The sequence below is a fragment of the Podarcis cretensis genome (genome assembly GCF_951804945.1).
Source record: "Podarcis cretensis genome assembly, chromosome: 3".
NCBI lineage: Eukaryota > Metazoa > Chordata > Lepidosauria > Squamata > Lacertidae > Podarcis > Podarcis cretensis.
Genome location: NC_137172.1, coordinates 83782935 through 83800371, shown reverse-complemented (window position 1 = coordinate 83800371; position 17437 = coordinate 83782935). Strand labels below are relative to the sequence as shown.

At 39.3% G+C, this 17437-nt stretch overlaps 2 protein-coding genes across 5 annotated transcripts in view; one reads left to right on the top strand and one right to left on the bottom strand.

Moving 5' to 3' along the window:
- Positions 1–17437, top strand: part of PRSS35 (serine protease 35) — a 160440-nt gene that overhangs the window by 69424 nt on the left and 73579 nt on the right. The gene's annotated exons all lie outside the window — the stretch shown is intronic.
- The window catches only part of ME1 (malic enzyme 1), a 119814-nt gene that overhangs the window by 72390 nt on the left and 29987 nt on the right, over positions 1–17437 (bottom strand). For both annotated transcript variants that reach the window (XM_079970474.1, XM_079970475.1), the window contains exons 4-5: positions 4883–4958; positions 2127–2288 (exon numbers count right to left, since the gene is read on the bottom strand). In XM_079970474.1, the coding sequence (XP_079826600.1) occupies positions 2127–2288; positions 4883–4958 (238 nt within the window). The remainder of the gene's footprint in view (positions 1–2126; positions 2289–4882; positions 4959–17437) is intronic.

Here is a 17437-nt window from a genome sequence, read left to right as displayed (position 1 = left end):
GTCCCTTGTGGTTAGGTTTTTCTTCACGTTATCCAAGGTTGAAAGGAGAACAGGTGCACAGTTGCTACCTGGCCTCAAATCTTACTGGCTGCTTCCACACAGAAATACTTTTGATTTGGTGCTTTCGGTCCAAATCCAACATTCATGAAACAGGTCTGGGCTGCCTTTCAATACTTTCACACATAATTATTTTTATTATTTATTATTTATTGAATTTATATACCACCCTAGAACCGGAGGTCTCTTCACACATCCTGTGCATCCTGGGCTGGAAGTAATAATTATGTACATGGAGGCTGGAGGCAGATAAATTGCTCCTCTTATGTAATCTACCACCTACAGAAGGTGATTCATGTATGTCCAGCTCTAGCTAGAAGCTCCGGTGCAGAAACATTTTGTTCGTACTAAAATAACAATTATCTGTATGGACTTGTCTGTGGCTTGGGAAGATCTAATAAAATATAATCGGAACCCTGTGAAAGAAACTGTGTAGAAACAGTCTTGAAGCTTGCAGCCTTTGACTAGGAATTAGACAGCTCTGCCTGCCACTGGAAGTTCCATTTCACAGCATAATAAGATTGCAACATTCCAGTTTCAATGAAACACAGTATTTTTAAGAAATCAAAATAGTTTCCATCAGGAAATTCCCAACTAGCTTTAATAAATTCAGTCTCTTCTAAGACTATCTGCTTCAGTGACAGCAGGCTAACATACTGTACTGATCTGTTCCGTTTCAAATTGAATTCCAAGATTCTCTCTGTCTTAATGGCTGGGAAATCCACTGCGTGCAATTTTATATTTTTCCTTATTTTCTGGAACAATGACAGTAAATGGTCAGATCTGTTTTCAAAAGCATTTGATGTTTTTTGCATTCCTTTTCATCACTACATAGTTTAAACCATCCAAAATATTTCATCACATCCTATTTCCACTATTCCCCTTCTACAACTGAGTTTATTAAAATAGCCTTTTACAAATCATTTCCATAAGTTTTGCTCTGCAATAATATACATCATTACCCCACTTTACAGAAATTGCCATGTGCCCAGGCATTCCTAATCATGGGGATTTTTCTTTTAATGGATACAATCATGAGGACAGATTTTAAAGTTAAATGACCTTCACAAATGTTATTATTTTCAAGCAAGAGTAATATAATATTACTGCACATATACAGTGGTCTGTATCCGGTAAAATCTTAGTGTGAATAGTTCTTCTGCTTGCGCTAGAGGATGTCTCTGATTTCCACCAACCTCCCTATTTTGTTGAAGGCCCTGATACACCACATTGCATGCCATTCTGGAAGCATTCCACAATCTTCAGGTGCAATTTTTTGGAGTAGCCAAAAGAAACAGCAAGGAAATCCCATTCTGTGAGAACTCCATTTGCAGTTCTTAGGATCCAAACTAGTGTTTCCTAATGTGCCGCTCATAAAATTATAAGGTCACCACTAATACCAGCAACAGCTAGAAAATTTATTTTCAGTATAGGAACTACATGGATGGAACTAGAGCATAGAAGGCAGTGCTGCTGTCCCATTATTTGCACAAGACATTCCTTGAGCCTTCCTCTTGTGCCAGGAGCTAAGCCCATCCCAAATACTAATGCACTAAACTATAGCAGGCACACTATGAAGGAGAATTTTGCAGGTGTGCCATCACCAGTCCCAACTTGTCCTTGGCACACTTGACTTTGACAAAACATTGTATCTTCCCTTGTGTTGCACTCCGTATCCCATGGAGCTTGCTCAGGACACTGCTGCAGCAAAAGCCTCTGAATTTGCATTAGGAGAGTGTTCTTCAACATTGGTTTTCCAAATATTATTGGGGTACAACCCCACCAACCCAAGCTGAGGTAAGGCATGATGGGATTTGTAGTTCAACAACATCTGGAGACCCAAGTTGAAGAACGGCTAGTCTACAAAGACAGACTGATTGCCTGGACTGTAACACAATGTTTAAAATATACATCAGAACTACTGTCATGCAATGAGTGAGATTTTTTTTTCCTGGGAAAGAATGTTAACCATACCCTTTCAGCTGAACAGGCAAATACTATTACACAGTTTTGTCCGTTTCTTCCTTGAAATATATCAAATGTTCATGACAGCATGAAACAACAGTTACCTCATTGTCAGTTCCCACATCAAGCATAACAGGCAGACACTCCTGGGGCTTCATTCCTCCGCATGCTGTGTAAAGTGCTAGTTTACCCACTGGGATGCCCATTCCATAACAACCAAGGTCTCCAAGGCCAAGAATACGTTCTCCATCAGTCACCACAATAGCCTAAAGGGAAAGCAGTATAAGCAGTGTAAAATTGGAAACGTGTCCTAAGCTCTTTTCATGTCCGTTCATAAATAGATTGATTCAAATTAAGAACAGTGGCAAAGCATTCCATACTGCTTTGGTGTGTTACATTTTCTCTAGGCCTGTTATCTGAATAAACAAATCTTTAGTTTATTGTAACTGCAAGAGTCATAGTTGATTAATGTATCCATTATATTTGCATATGAGAAACAAATAGATGCAGGGGGGGGGGGGGAGACACTGAGTTACGCAGATCTAGGTCTGGTCCATGTCTTGAAGAGAGACTGTCAGAGAATCCCACGTATGCTGTTCTGAGTTCCATGTTAGAGAAAAAAGGTGGGATAGAAATGTCGTAAATAAATGAATTTGCCCTGTCATTCATGGAAGGGTCTTTGATTTAACAGAGGTTTCCACAAATGGAAAGGAGAAGGCGATTTTCACCATTTTCCCTTCCTCTTGCAGACCCCTATTCCTGGGCCACCTCCACGTTATTCTAGATGGCTCTCTACTCCCCTAGTGCAGATATTGGGGGGGGGGGGCGCAGAGGGCACCCGAGGCTGCAGGCGCAACTTCCCCTTCCACTTGCAGAATCCTCCAATAGACAAAAGACGCTTCTGTGAATGGAAGTGGAACCGTTGGTTAAATTTTTTCAGTATTCTTAGGTGGTGCAAATATGTGCTGCAGCAAAGTAATGTTGGAAAAGGTATTCTGGCTAGAATGTCTCTTTTAAAACAGCTGCCATTTGTTTCTATTTTTAAAAAACTGCTGCCCAAGTAATTGGTGCAGCATTTTTAATTGAACAGTCGTCGTCGTCCCCCCAAAATCAGATCCTCTAATTAATTGCTCAAACATTGATACTGAATCAGCTTCTGTGATTGAAATAGAAAGAAAGCTTGGCACCCTGATCCTAAACACTTGCACCAATGCATGACTAATATACTGCTATAACAAGTCTGAATAATTACACTGTACTGGTCTAGCAACTCATATTTTCCAATTTAAGGATTATTTTGCTGACAAAAGAAGTCTGGGTTTGTCTTCTCGATAAACTTTTTAAAAACTGTATAAGATGATGTGAACAAGAAAATTGCTTAAATATCAGAGAGGCCATTAGATGTCGTTACTGGTGAAAAAGAAGGGGACCAGACAAATTAAGGCCCAGGAAATTACAATCTCTATGCTTTTTGCGTACAGCTTTATGTGCTATAGTTTCAGTTTATTTTAATGAATTTTTCTTCTGCTAAATTCTTGAGGAATGCAGTCATAGTTATTTAAAAAACAAGTATTCGGTGCTGCATTCCATATAAAATTTTCTTTTCTATTCTGTTCTGGCTCCACAAGGAAACAACATATAAGTTGGAAAGAGGTGTAAGACCCATAGGCTATTGTCACTACCACCTCCCAGTAGCCAGAACATGGAAAGATGCACTAGTTAATGTAGCTGGAGGCACAAGTGACTTCAGTGGCTAGCAGAACGTTTTATAAGATTTGGCTGGTGTGCCAAGCAGCTACCACTGTGGCCTAGCAACAGTGACCCACATGTTGGTAACCTAAAGACTGGATTGCTGTAATATGCTCTATGCACAGCTTCTCTTGAAGCTGGTTCAAACTGAGGCAGCTAGGCTGCCAAGTGGGGCAACTACCATAATCACATTACACCAGTCTTGAAGGAAATGCACTGGCTGCCAAATTGCTACCGAGCCAAGTTGAAGACGACACATATGCCCCTGTACACCAACTTGGTGCCTGGATATCTGAAAGAATGCCCACTCCTATACATGTCTTCCCATGTGCTGAGATATTCATAGGAGGCTCTGTTGGATGTACCACTGCCTGATGAGGCAGATTATGCAGCATCCTGGGCGACAGAGTTTCCCATAGTGATACCAGGCCTGTTGAATTCCCTTCCCTCTAAAATAAGGCAGGCAACAAATTTGATGAGTTTTTAGTTCCTGTTTAACTCATCTTTTCACCCAAGTGAAATTCCTTGCTTGGTTCTAACTATTGGCTACAGTGGTTTGAATTTTATTATGTTTTTCAATATTTTAATACATGGATTTTATTGCATTAGGTGTATATATTGTAAACCACTCTGGTATCATTTAGGTGAAGAGTGGTATATAAATATTTTAAATAAACAAATAAATTGTTAGCAAATGTGTAAATACTACAGTGACCTCAATTCCAACAGTGAAAAGAAAAAAGTGAGGGAGGTCCATGTTAAAGATTTAAGGCATAAAAAACTACAGTAAAATGACTACTATGGAAACTAGTATTCTGCATAGATCAGTAACTATGTACTATTCGAGGTGGCCACTTTTTATGAATATTTCATGTGTAGTAATAAGGGACTTGCGGCAAACTTGTAATAGATTAGATTTTCAATTTACTTCCAATGATTCATAACATACATTTGGATTAATACTTTATTTTTGTTTGGTGGTATTCAAATATACAGTCCTCTACCTACTCACAATCTACACCAGATCATTCTGCTAGTTCAGCTCTGGGTTATATTATTATTTTAATGATCCAGAGACCTGACACATATTACTTGTAGCTAAAGAACCTACCTTGATGACAGCTTCAGGCCATGCTTTAAGCAGTGTTCCAACATGTCCTCGATCATGGGGAGTGATGAAGAGTCCTCTGTAAGAAAATAATTTAAATTTAAAACTAGCCTTTTCAGGCATGAAGCTTTCCCTTTTTAAATCATTGGTATCATATGCACACACACATGATGTACACATGCTGGAAACACAAACAACCAAGAACCAAGGATAGGGCTAGGCAGACTTGATTGTTGCTAGTGGGGGGGTGTGTTTCCACAGAATATCACTAGAGACAGAGGATGAATTTAGACACATGTACATCTAGGTTTTTTCTCCCATATATTTAGAAGTGTGCATGCACACAAAAGCTCATACCAATAACATATTTAGTTGGTCTCTAAGGTGCTACTGGAAGGAATTTATTTATTTTGTTTCTCCCATATAAGTGAGTGGTTGGCACTCCTAAGTGGAAAAGCTAGACATAGCAAGCAGGGACACTACTGCAGTAAGGTCAATATGCATGGGATAGCCCAGCCTAACAATGTCAGGAATTCTATAGCGGGAATGTGACTGTGCAGAACACACAGAAATGCATTTCATGTCTACCTGTTCTTCCTATACACATACCCACACACCATGACAATAGGTTACAGACGTAACACAAGTTCCCAACATTCCTTCCCACAGCATGACCAAAAAATGGAACCCAGGATGGGGTTACACAGACTAAGGATGGCATGGTTCCCTGTGAATTTCATTGACAACATAAAAGAAACTGTAATCTGAGACATAGCTAAGGCAATATTTGCTTCTTACTTCAGGCACTGAGATCACCAGAAGAGAAATAGGTTCAGCCCGTACCCCAAAAGTGTACCCCTTCACTTTTACATATGTGAATGGACATCATTTATTCCCATAATGTGCTGAACTTAGGAACAACTTTGCTACAAGAGCAAACCAGCCCATGGCACTTGGTGACATGGAGGAACCCTAAAAAGCAATGCCCCTCTTATGAAGGGGAGAGCCAATATGATTCTGAAACTTCCTCACATCCCACAAAAACAGGATTAGAGAGTGGCAAGAAGCAAACAAGGCAATGCAAAACAGTGAGCAGGTCACGATTTTGAAAAACAGGCCTAGCCACACCCCTACTCAGCAATAGGTGGGAGGGTCAGAAGCGATAGGGAAAATAAAAGACAATTTATTTTTCTTTCCCCCACCCAAACTGGCATGAAATAGCTATGCGATATCATTTAAAACTAAAAATTCTTACCTTTCTTTTTAAAAAGTTCACAGATTGCAAATAAGTGTGGCAAATAGAACTCCTAAGGACAATCTGGAAATGTGTTCTGTGAACCAAACTAATAACTGTATACATCTATATACAGGAAAGCGGAAATAGCAAGAGTTCCAACTTTGGAGACTTTTTATCAACATTAAAAACTAACTAAAGTTAAGAGAGATTGTAACACGGTATGCAAAATGCAATGAATTTTATACAACCAGAAAAAAACAAGGGGACCCCTGCACTGTAATAGAAAAGACCATGACTTCAGTAAACCTAGTGTTCTGATAACAAACTTAACTCAACAGATGAATATGTAACAGGATTTATGCATATGGGAAATATGGGGTCCAGTTTAAATGAAGGGGGAAATGTAGGTGATTCATTGTAAATATGTAAATGCTCACATGTATTTCTATAAATTCTACAGCTTTGGCTAACAATGCAATCCATTATATGACTCCTCAGAAATAAACCCTATTGATGTCCATGGGACTTAATATTAGGTAAGCGAGTATAGCATTGCAGCCCAAATATAACCTTTAGCATGTTTTTTCCTGATACAGAAACCTGAATTTGACCTTATCTTCATTATACAGTATGTATTTTTAAAGCTATTTATATGTGTTTGTCAGGAGTGAGATGGGGGAATGCTGCTGATTCTCTTGCAAACTCTCTGGGTTTTTGATACCAATGACTGTGTCTAGACGGGATCCACTTAAATAGTTCTTAAAGAATTCAAATCTGAAATTGCTGGTCTTCTAACAAAAATATACCCAAGGACTGGAAAGTAGCCAATGTAATACCAATTTTTAAAAGGGGGTCCATGGAAGTGCTAGCCATTAATATCTTAGCAGGGTAGTAACACTTTTGTTGTTTTTTGTAGGATACTAATATTTGAAGACTTATTTCAGCCTTGTGCCAGAAATGGAGAACCCAAACCATATTAGGCTAAGTTCCTGTTCATGACATTCTCATGGGAATATTCCCATGCATCTTCTTAGATTGTCTAAGTAAGTCACAGCAATAAATATAATTTATCACTACAGCATCACAATGTGAGTATTTACTGCAGGATCTTCTAAAATTCATAAGATTTTATTGGGTGTTTAAAATTAAACTTCTCATGACCCCTCCACCCTGATTTCTAACCCAAATTGTTACAATGAAATTATTAGGTTTTTCTAGAACTAAAGGGGGGGGGATCACACTGCCCAGACACTACTGAGGTATTATATGAAATACAGTGTCCTGTTTGGGGCACTCATTTAAGAAAGATGAATTCAAACCCAAACAAGTATAAAGAAAAACTTTTCTTTTATGTAAAATATGAAATATATCCTCCCAGGAATTGAAAATCTATTTTATGAAAAGAGGTTAAAACAATGCAACCCATTTAGCTAGAAAAAAAGTTCAAGCTGGCAGTAGAATTAAAATGTGCTAGAGATGAGATAATCATTTTAGATACAGCATTCCAAGGATCAAGTAAAGAACATTTTAATGTTTGATGTTTTTATATATGCTATAAGCCACCCAGAGTAGCTGAGGAAACCCAGCCAGATGGGCGGAGTATAAATAAAATCATCATCATCATCATCATCCACACACAAAAATTGCTTGGATGCTAGTAAGGAAAAAATAATTACCTTGGTTCTTGAACTCAATCTGTTCTGGAATTGCGTTTGACTTCGAAAATGTTCGAAAACCAAGGCACTGCTTCTGATTGGCTGACTGGCCCCAGAAACCATGCCAACAGCCAAAACGGACATTTGGCTTCCAAAAAAAGTTCAAAAACCGGAACCGGTTTGTGGCATTGGGGAGCCAATATGTTCGTCAACTAAGCCATTTGGGAACCAAGGTACTACTGTATAAGAAATGTGATGAAAAAATAGCTATTAGAAATACAGTGGTACCTCTGCTTATGTGCCCCTCTTGTTACGTATCCTTCAGGATACACACGCGGCAAACCCAGAAGTATATTTCTGGGTTTCGCTGCACGCATATGCACAGAAGCGCTCTACTGTGCCGCACACGTGCACAGAACAGGCACCTCCAGTTGCAGAAACCTCAGGATCCGACCGGAGCTCCAGAATGGATCCCGTCCACAACTGGAGGTACCACTGTACCATAGTTATGAAAGGCAATAAAGCCATAGCTCAGTGGTGGCAGAGCATGTGCTTTGCACAGAAGATCCCAGGTTTGATACCCAACATTTCCAAGTAGGGCTAGGAAAAACCTCTGTACAAGACCCTATGTAGAAGTCTATGCTAGATGGCTCAATGGTCTGACTTGGTATAAGGCAGTTTCCTATGTTCTTGTAGTATCTAACAGTTTCCCAAATACAGTAAGTTTTTTTCAAACAAAAAAATCCGTAACATCAGTTGGTGCTCACTGGAATCACAACTTCAAACAGGACAAGGGCCCTCTGTATACACTTGTGCGGGAGGAGAGTTAAGTGTCTTATTGTCTCAGGATCAAAAATTGCCACAATATTATAACTTTTTGAAAATTCGATATCAAGCATCAAGATTGTCAAGCCACATTTCCCTCCCCTCATAAATGCTTCTTATAATCTATGCTCTGTCGCTGGCTCCTAATTTGGAGATTACATGTATCTATCATAAACACACCAAACACATCTTGTTTCTCATGAAATGAATTCTAGTCCACAAAAACATGTCTTAATAAACTTGTTCATCCTTAAAGTGTTATAGGATTCTTTGTTGTTTTTAGAATATTCCACTGGAAGTAAAACTGTTCTGTCCTCTAGATTAACAACTCAGGATTGGGCAGCTCTTGGGAAAAGAGAATCCCAGAAGATTCCTGTAACATTTTAGCCTGCATTAGCCTTTAAAGCAATCTGCAATTTCTCTGCTAAGAAGTAATTCTGTCCCAAGAAGACTTTTCAGGCTGGAATTTAAAAAACAAACAACCTCAAAATGAGCCAATTAGGTCATTTACATGGAAGGTGATGATAAACTGATGAAAATTTATCATTTTCCAGTGTATTTTTTACCCTTAGTTTTGTTTCTAATCAATTCTCTTCTTCTATCTATTTGTATTAATACTTTTATGGCATGGTTGGGGTCACTTGTAGTTATTTGTGCTTGTCAGCAGATCACTGTAATCAATTCATTTTGACATGAGAAGGAAAAAACAATCTTGGCATAGAGAGAAGATAGCTGCTCTTGCACATTATGCTGTGGTAGATCTCCTAATACAAAAATTGCACTAAAAAAGGAGCAGGACATCAGTGATGTGGAAATAGCTATCTTTCTGGCACCTCTAGAACTTGAGTCTGATTTATGCATTACCAGGAAGGCAGTACTGCTAAGAGAAGCAACCAAGTAATTTGCCTGTTCCATCTGGCTCCAACACAGCATACAACCCAGCCACAAGAAAATGGATCCCATGATGCAATAAAAATGAACAAATCAGTCCACTGAAAGCTAAACAATGTCAGTCCACTTGACAGTAATAATACATAGGATAGGGCTACTAGTCTTCAAACCTAAACATATTTACTAAGAAACCTGTTCTACTGTTTACTGAAGAGTACATATTTTTAGGACTGAATCAAAAGAAGAACTGTGAACATTCCCTGTAGCATACACATCAGTTGGTTCAGAACTTCAGGTGCAATGGTCAAGCTATATTTTGCCTCCAAACCCATTTCACAGTATGATCAATTTTGGTTTAGAAGTAGCAGCCACTGTGGTGGGGCAGAACCACTTGCTCTCCAGTAGCGAGCGTTCCAAATTAAAGCCTGAGGCAAGTACAGTGGTACCTTGGGTTAAGAACTTAATTCATGCTGGAGGTCCGTTCTTAACCTGAAACTGTTCTTACGCTGAGGTACCACTTTAGTTAATGGCGCCTCTTGCTGCCGCGCAATTTCTGTTCTCATTCTGAAGCAAAGTTCTTAACCCGAGGTACTATTTCTGGGTTAGTGGAGTCTGTAACCTGAAGTGTCTGTAACCTGAAGCGTCTGTAACCCGAGATACCACTGTAGTGTACTTTGTATTGTTAACATCATTGTGGAAGTAACTCACAATCACAGTATTAATTCAGTTGCTAGCTATGGTTTACATTTATTTTAACACAGAAAACAAAACAAAAAAGCCTACTTTGCAATTTAAGTAAAAACATATTTTTCAATATATTTTAGAAATAAAATTTGAACTCCAAATTAAACAAGTCTGATCACTTTTGGGTCAAACACTGTTATTACATTTTGTTCCAGTAGCATCAAACCTGGGCACCAGACAAACAACACTTTGTGTTTGATTAATTTTTACACTGCAAAGCTGTGGTATGTGACATAATTATGAGGAAGGTTTAGAACAGTCCATCTCTTTTGTTTGCTCATCAGTGGCAATAAGCAAGATGGACACAGAGAAAAAGTACTGGAACTCCCAAGCAATACTGGAAAGACCAATTTGTTTCAAAATAGTAAACTTGGTACTTGAAAACAGTGAATACTATACTAACTATTCATTATTAACTGGCAAAGCCATTCCATAATGGACAGACTCAGACAACCTGTTTGCAGTTGAACTCTATTAGAATATGAGCTCCCAGAGGCAAGCACAAAGTAAACACTGACTGTGGGGTGACTGGAGATAAAGGAAATCAGACAAATTGAGGAGCAGGGGCTTCCTTGGGAAATCTAGACTCATGATGTTAAGGTGGGGGGACATTTGTCTTTAGAAAAAGAAAAAGACAGACTCTGATGCTTGCTTTTCCAGGAAGGAGGGGGTGAGGCTATTAAGAGAGGTTGCAGGAACTAGTGCTGACAGGTCTTGGAGTTTGGCCCAGATTGCTAGGACCTTTCTCTACTACAGAGGCTCATTGGAAATCTTCCAAGCTGCTGAGGACCTGGGGCATCCCCGGGAGTGAGAGTCTGAGAATGTGCTGACAGCTGAATCCAGAACTCTATGTGCTGCTGAGGGCCTGAGTGGATAATCTTGGAAGTTAGGGACACTATTGGAAGGCTGAACAGGGACAGCAAAAAGACCCCACTGGCAAATAAGAACATGGGGATAGAGTAGCAGATAAAGGAGTCCGGAACAGCATTCTGTTGAATTAGCTCTTTCTCCTGTACAGTGGTACCTCGGGTTACAGACACCTCGGGTTACAGTCACTTCAGGTTACAGACTCCACTAACCCGGAAGTAGTACCTCGGATTGAGAACTTTACCTCAGGATGAGAACGGAAATGGCGCAGCGGCAGCGGGAGGCCCCATTAGCTAAAGTGGTACCTCAGGTTAAGAACAGTTTCAGGTTAAGAACGGACCTCCAGAAAGAATTAAGTTCGTAATCAGAGGTACCACTGTATAACAATGTAAGCTGTGGCAATGATACAACAAAGAAGTTATCCTGAAACTACAAAAGCACAAGAGAAGGAACCTCTGGCCTCTGCCATCAAAAGCAAATGGAACAAGGGCTGCTGGATGGGTCCTGCTTCATTTTGCATTGTAATGTGTTGCAAACTGGCCTTGGAGATCATTTGAGGTTTGCCCAGAAGTATGTTGACATAGCCAACCCCCTTATTCCTGTTGCCTCTGCTACTTGACCTAGCCCAGTCTGGCATAAGGGTAAGAGGGGCAGTCTAAGGAAGAGCTTCTCTCCATTGCTTGCCTTATGGATTATTCCTTCTGAAATATGAATGATGGAGTTGACAACAGCATGCATGGGAGCAGATGTCTAGTGTATGTAACACTTAGCGTATGTAAAAAGTTAGAGAAATAAATCAGTCCTAAACTTTATGCTTGACAGTGTTAAGAGCACCCCACGATGACATATTATTACAGAGACAATATGTCAGCATGACAGGTAAATATGTCAGGACAAAACATGAACTTTTATCTACATTCACAATTTAATGCTATCCCATCAGTTGCCTTCATTTTTATTTTTAACTCACAGTAAAATTATTAATCGATTCAGGATGCCATCCACCAACTACTGCTCCTTCAGAGGCATTTATAAAATATTCAGTCTACTGGAACCACACTCAGCCACTGATGAATATTCAAGATTTTGCAGTCCTACTTCCTTCACATAATTCCCCTTATCCACCTAATATGTGTAACATGAGCAGGTAGAAAACTCTATAAATTGTATAAATTATTTCATTTTATTGCTGATTTTTATGCTGGCTATCACACAGAGTATATTTTAATTATGACTTCATTAAAATATATTAGTGAGTCATTGACCTAATAGACTGTCAAAACCTTGCCATGGAAATTTTAAAAAAGAAATTGGATGAATTCCTAAGGTAACATTTGAAAGGACTAAGCATCTGGACTTTATCTGGCCCAGAGTCAATAAAAAATCAACCCTAACTCATTAGAGAATATAATGTACTTATACTCCATACTTTTCCAAATAAATTTCCAAACATCTCTCTCAGTATAGTCTTCATCTGTTACCTACCACAAACATTTGATGAAAACTGAAAAATATCAACCATCACACGTGATCATCCCCTATAACCAGGTGCAACAAAATATCAGAAAACAAAAAGGGAAATAACAGAGCTGAGATAAGGAAGCTGTAGCCCTCCAAATATTGAACTCAAACTCCTGTTGACCCTTGTCAACATGGACAGTTGTCATGGATTACAATGGATGATGGGAGTTGTAGTCCAAAATCTGGAGAGCCATAACTTCCCTATCCCTTTAACAAAGACGCCTCATGCAGTGTTTTTCACTTGATTTGTAATTATATTCTAACAATGCAATCCTAAGCATGCCACTTGTTCACATTAAACCATAGTTTTATTTTAACCATGGTTTAATGTGACATGCAAACCAGGCCTATGTATTTTGATGCAATAATTTATGCAAAATGCACACAAGCATTCCCAAATTGCCTTTTCAGGGAGGGTGAGAGAGACCTAGCTACATGATACATCCCAAAAGTCATGCTACCTTATCAGGCTTCTCAGAATGCAGGGTGACATTAAAATATGATTGCCCGCTTATGCAACAGAAATCCACTTGTGCAACAGGTCTTTTCATTTTTCTTCTCTCCCCCTTCCAGCCCACATGTCCCCAAAATCTGCTCCAGAGGGTCCCCACTCTCCCCAAGTTGTTTGGGTGGAGCAAGTGGAGGCTGTAGTAGGGAAGAGAGGAAGGAGAAGCCCCATTGCATGATGCTACATTGCACTACATGGGGTCTCATCCAATGGCAAGGATACATTAAACAAGACAACATAGATCAAGCCTAACAATTATACTGCACTCATTCATCAGTCCAAGATGCAATTCTCCCTCACTTTTGTGTGCAGTATGATAAGGAACAGATACTAGCCTTTAATTCAGACACCACTTTCATGTATATAAGGTAATTCCCTAACTGAAAGATACCACATTTATTTGAACATAGGATCACCTCCTACAAAATACAATAGAAACCCCTCTTTCTAGGAGAGGATGTTTGTGAACCACATATCTGCTCCTGATCTTACCAGAATTTGGACAGGGGAGGGATGGCAGAACATGCTCTATCTTTTGGTTTACAATCTACAGATTCACACTCAGTAAATGCAAACGGTATTAAATATAAAATTTAAGGATTATTCTAAAATAGAATATATTTTCTTCAGTAGTTTAAGTTCCAAATGATGATAGTTTCCTGCTGCCCTGCTGATTTCCAATTATTGCTCAAGATTTCGTTGGTGCAAATAATTGAACTTGCTTTCCATATTACAAATGGAAATGCAATCCTAATGTTTAGCCTCCTCGCTTTTCAGAAGTTTCCAAAACTAAGCAATGGAATACTTGGTCATGATTTTTCCTTACACTGAGCTTGCTAATAAACTTGAAACACCTGGGTGTTCCACAGACGGGGCAAAGAAGTTGTTTTTGGCATCTTAACGAAAACGTTCCATTGAACTTTCCCACACCTAAACTTGCAGCTTGAAAAAGGTGGTGGTGGGGAGACTCCCTCAAAGAGCTGCTATTTTATAGGGGAATTCTTTTCTCCCCCCCCCCCACTTGATTTATGGCAAAGATAACCTTTTAATAAGGCAACAAGAATTGTCCCACACATGACAGCATTTCTTGTATCACTGCACATTGGAAATTTCAGTTACAACAGCTAGTATTTTTGCATTTTTCAGACCAGATACAGTGGTGCCTCGCAAGACGAAATTAATCCGTTCCGCGAGTCTCTTCGTCTTGCGGTTTTATCGTCTTGCGAAGCATGGCTATTAGCGGCTTAGCGCTATTAGCGGTTTAGCGGCTATTAGCGGCTTAGAAAAAGGGGGGGAAAGGGAAAAAACTCACAAGAACTCGCAAGACGTTTTGTCTTGCGAAGCAAGCCCATAGGAAAATTCGTCTTGCGAAGCACCTCAAAAGACGGAAAACTCTTTCGTCTAGCGAGTTTTTCATCTTGCGAGGCATTCGTCTTGCGGGGCACCACTGTACATGGTTAAACACAGATTCTTCTCTTCTATACTCTGCCAGCTCAAACTACTGCACAATTCTACAGTAGCAATATCATTAATGTGCAGCTAAATGAGGCACCCCATATATATATATATATATATATATATATATATATATATATATATATATGCTGAAATGTAGAGTGCCTCCTGTTCAGAGTTTCAGTCATTCAACCAGGCCCTTTTCCAGGATATTACCGGTACATTTCACTCCTCCAGTTTTCACACATACACACACACACACACACACACACATGCTCAGGCCTCCAACAGCCAGCCACCATCCTGTGGTCATAATGGATGCTCAGTCCTTTTAGGGCATTCTTGGGTTTTCTTCTCCTTCAGGTGTTTTTTCCAAAATATTTTTGTACTTTTGTAAACCTGTGACTTCCTCCAGGCCTTCAAATACCCTCCCTCTTGCACAAAGATCATGTCATTTTAGCTACATGAGCATCTGCACTCATACGAAGTTCTAAGTCCACGATTAGTATATAGGAATCTAAAAGGAATTTTGCAAGAATCATATATTCACACAGAAAACACACAACATCTCCTCTGGAGTTCCTTTGCACTGATGTCAAAAATTGTGTGGTGGTGGTGGTGGTAAATCACCCCAGCTATTTCCAACCATTTTTATATAGAAGTTTAAGTAGGAGCCACTAGTGCTGTTCACCTGCTCCATAATATTGAGCTACACATAAAATGTGTGCCACTATCAGTTGATTATGCCATGGAGACAATCACGTTTTATTGGCATAACAAGAGAGTCAAGTTCAAGAAGGTCATTCTATCAGTACATACTGGTGTAGGAATATGCTTGGTTTTCCTCAGGCAGAATATCTGCAGCTATGCAAAAGATTGTAGAGACAAAGGTTTTACTCACCTCAGAAAGAAATGCTCACTCATATGTTATTCAAACTGATCTTGCCCATCATCAACACTTTCCCCAAAGAAGTCCAAAATAAACTCTATAGGCTTCTTTCCTCCTGACTTTTCTCAGCAAAAGTTTTTCTACATAATTTCCAGTTACATAAACAGAGCAGCAGAAGCATTTTACCTAATGGCAACATGACAATTTCTCTGGAAGGGAACATAGCTCAACTTGTAGGTTTAACTACTATCCACAAGCTAGCTGTCCTTAAGTGTGTACTTGAGTGAACAAAAATAACCTACAACCCAGTAACTGGTGGATACGTGGTTGCTTTTGACTTCCATTTTATATCATAAAAATAATCACAACTCTTCATCTCAAGGTCATGGGTTCGAGCCCCACATTGGGCAAAAGATTCCTGCAGTGCAGGGGCTGGACTAGATGACACTTGTGGGAAGGATCTTCTTGCAAGCCTGAGGGGCAGCGGGGCTTTGCTGATGCTACAAAGCGGTGGTGGCTGCATTACCCCATGTGTCAGCTGTTAGGCAGGGGGGCTAAGCATAAGAGGGAAGTTGGCTGTACTCCTAAGAAGCTGCTATACTACTCCTTTTTAGACTATTAGCAGGATATACCTTTGAGTATGAATTACCAGCAAGTATTTGCTTATACAACAAAAACTTGGCTTATATTTCTCAATACTGACAAGACTGTATTTTAGGTTAGCTGACATCCCCTCCCCCCTTCGTACCACTGAAATTAGGAAGTATAGCTTTCTGCAAGACCAGCATCAATTTATAGACACAAAGGATATGTTGTTTGGCAGGTGCACACTAACACTTTGCTGGTACAACTAGCTTAAATCTCCTTTAAACAAATCATGTAGAACGTTAATTGGAACAAAATCAGTTATTTGTGTTTGAAATATACCCAGGTTGTACTATGAAAGCTCATTCACTGTGACAGAGAGTCCATGAGATTTCTGGTTTGTAACCAGAGAGCTGTGTATTTTTAAAAATCATGTCATTACTGACAATCAAGATGCTGAAACCAACAGCTGTGGGAACTCTATATAGTAGACCACACACAGAAACAGAGGTAGTGCATTGTATACTGGGGGGGAAACAGTTTGTACTGTTGAACTTGTGCGTTATGAGAAATTTTAAGGCTACTGACCTGTTGAGGTATCATGTAATACCTACCTAGTGATTATCAATGGGAGCATTCACATTGAAAGATGCTTTCAAAGTAAAAATAGAATTGACAAAATACAAAGCACTACAGTCACTTAGTAAATATTTCCAGAGTAAGGAGGCCATGGTCAGGTATTAGCATTGATATAGTTCTCTCACAAAACAGAGAAATTTAAAATGTGGTTCATAAATAGTCCAAGACACAATGGGGGTGGGGAATCTTAAAGTAAGACATCTTATACCTTTCACTCAAAATTTGGAACACAAAATCTACCTCATAATAGTGGCTAGCACTTTGGCAGAGAACAAGGAAAAAGCTATACATGGGGAAATGAAGAACTGTGGGAGTCCCTTGTTCACACACCAGGCTCAGAATATGGTACTGGAAGAAGGATGCATTTGCAGTAGTCAGAAATGCATTCATGCTTGCAGAAATCAAGCTGTGATTGCTAGTAAACTATAGAAGCACCTTACAACAGGATACACAAAAATATACAGCCAGGAGATAAAGTTAAATATTCTAACAGTACACAGTCACAGTTATTCGAGTACAGCTAAATATTGGGACAAGTTCAGTATTACTGGTCTGGGTCTTGATAGAGATGAAATTAAATGCCTGTATCTTTATTTGGTCAAAGAAATGCATGTATATTAACATCTAGAAAAATTAAAATACAAGAAAGCTGATTCTGATCTTACATTTCCTTGCTTAACATGAGAAAGGAGCTGAAAAGAACACATGTGAAAGTGTCCTACCAAACTCCCCCACACAAACC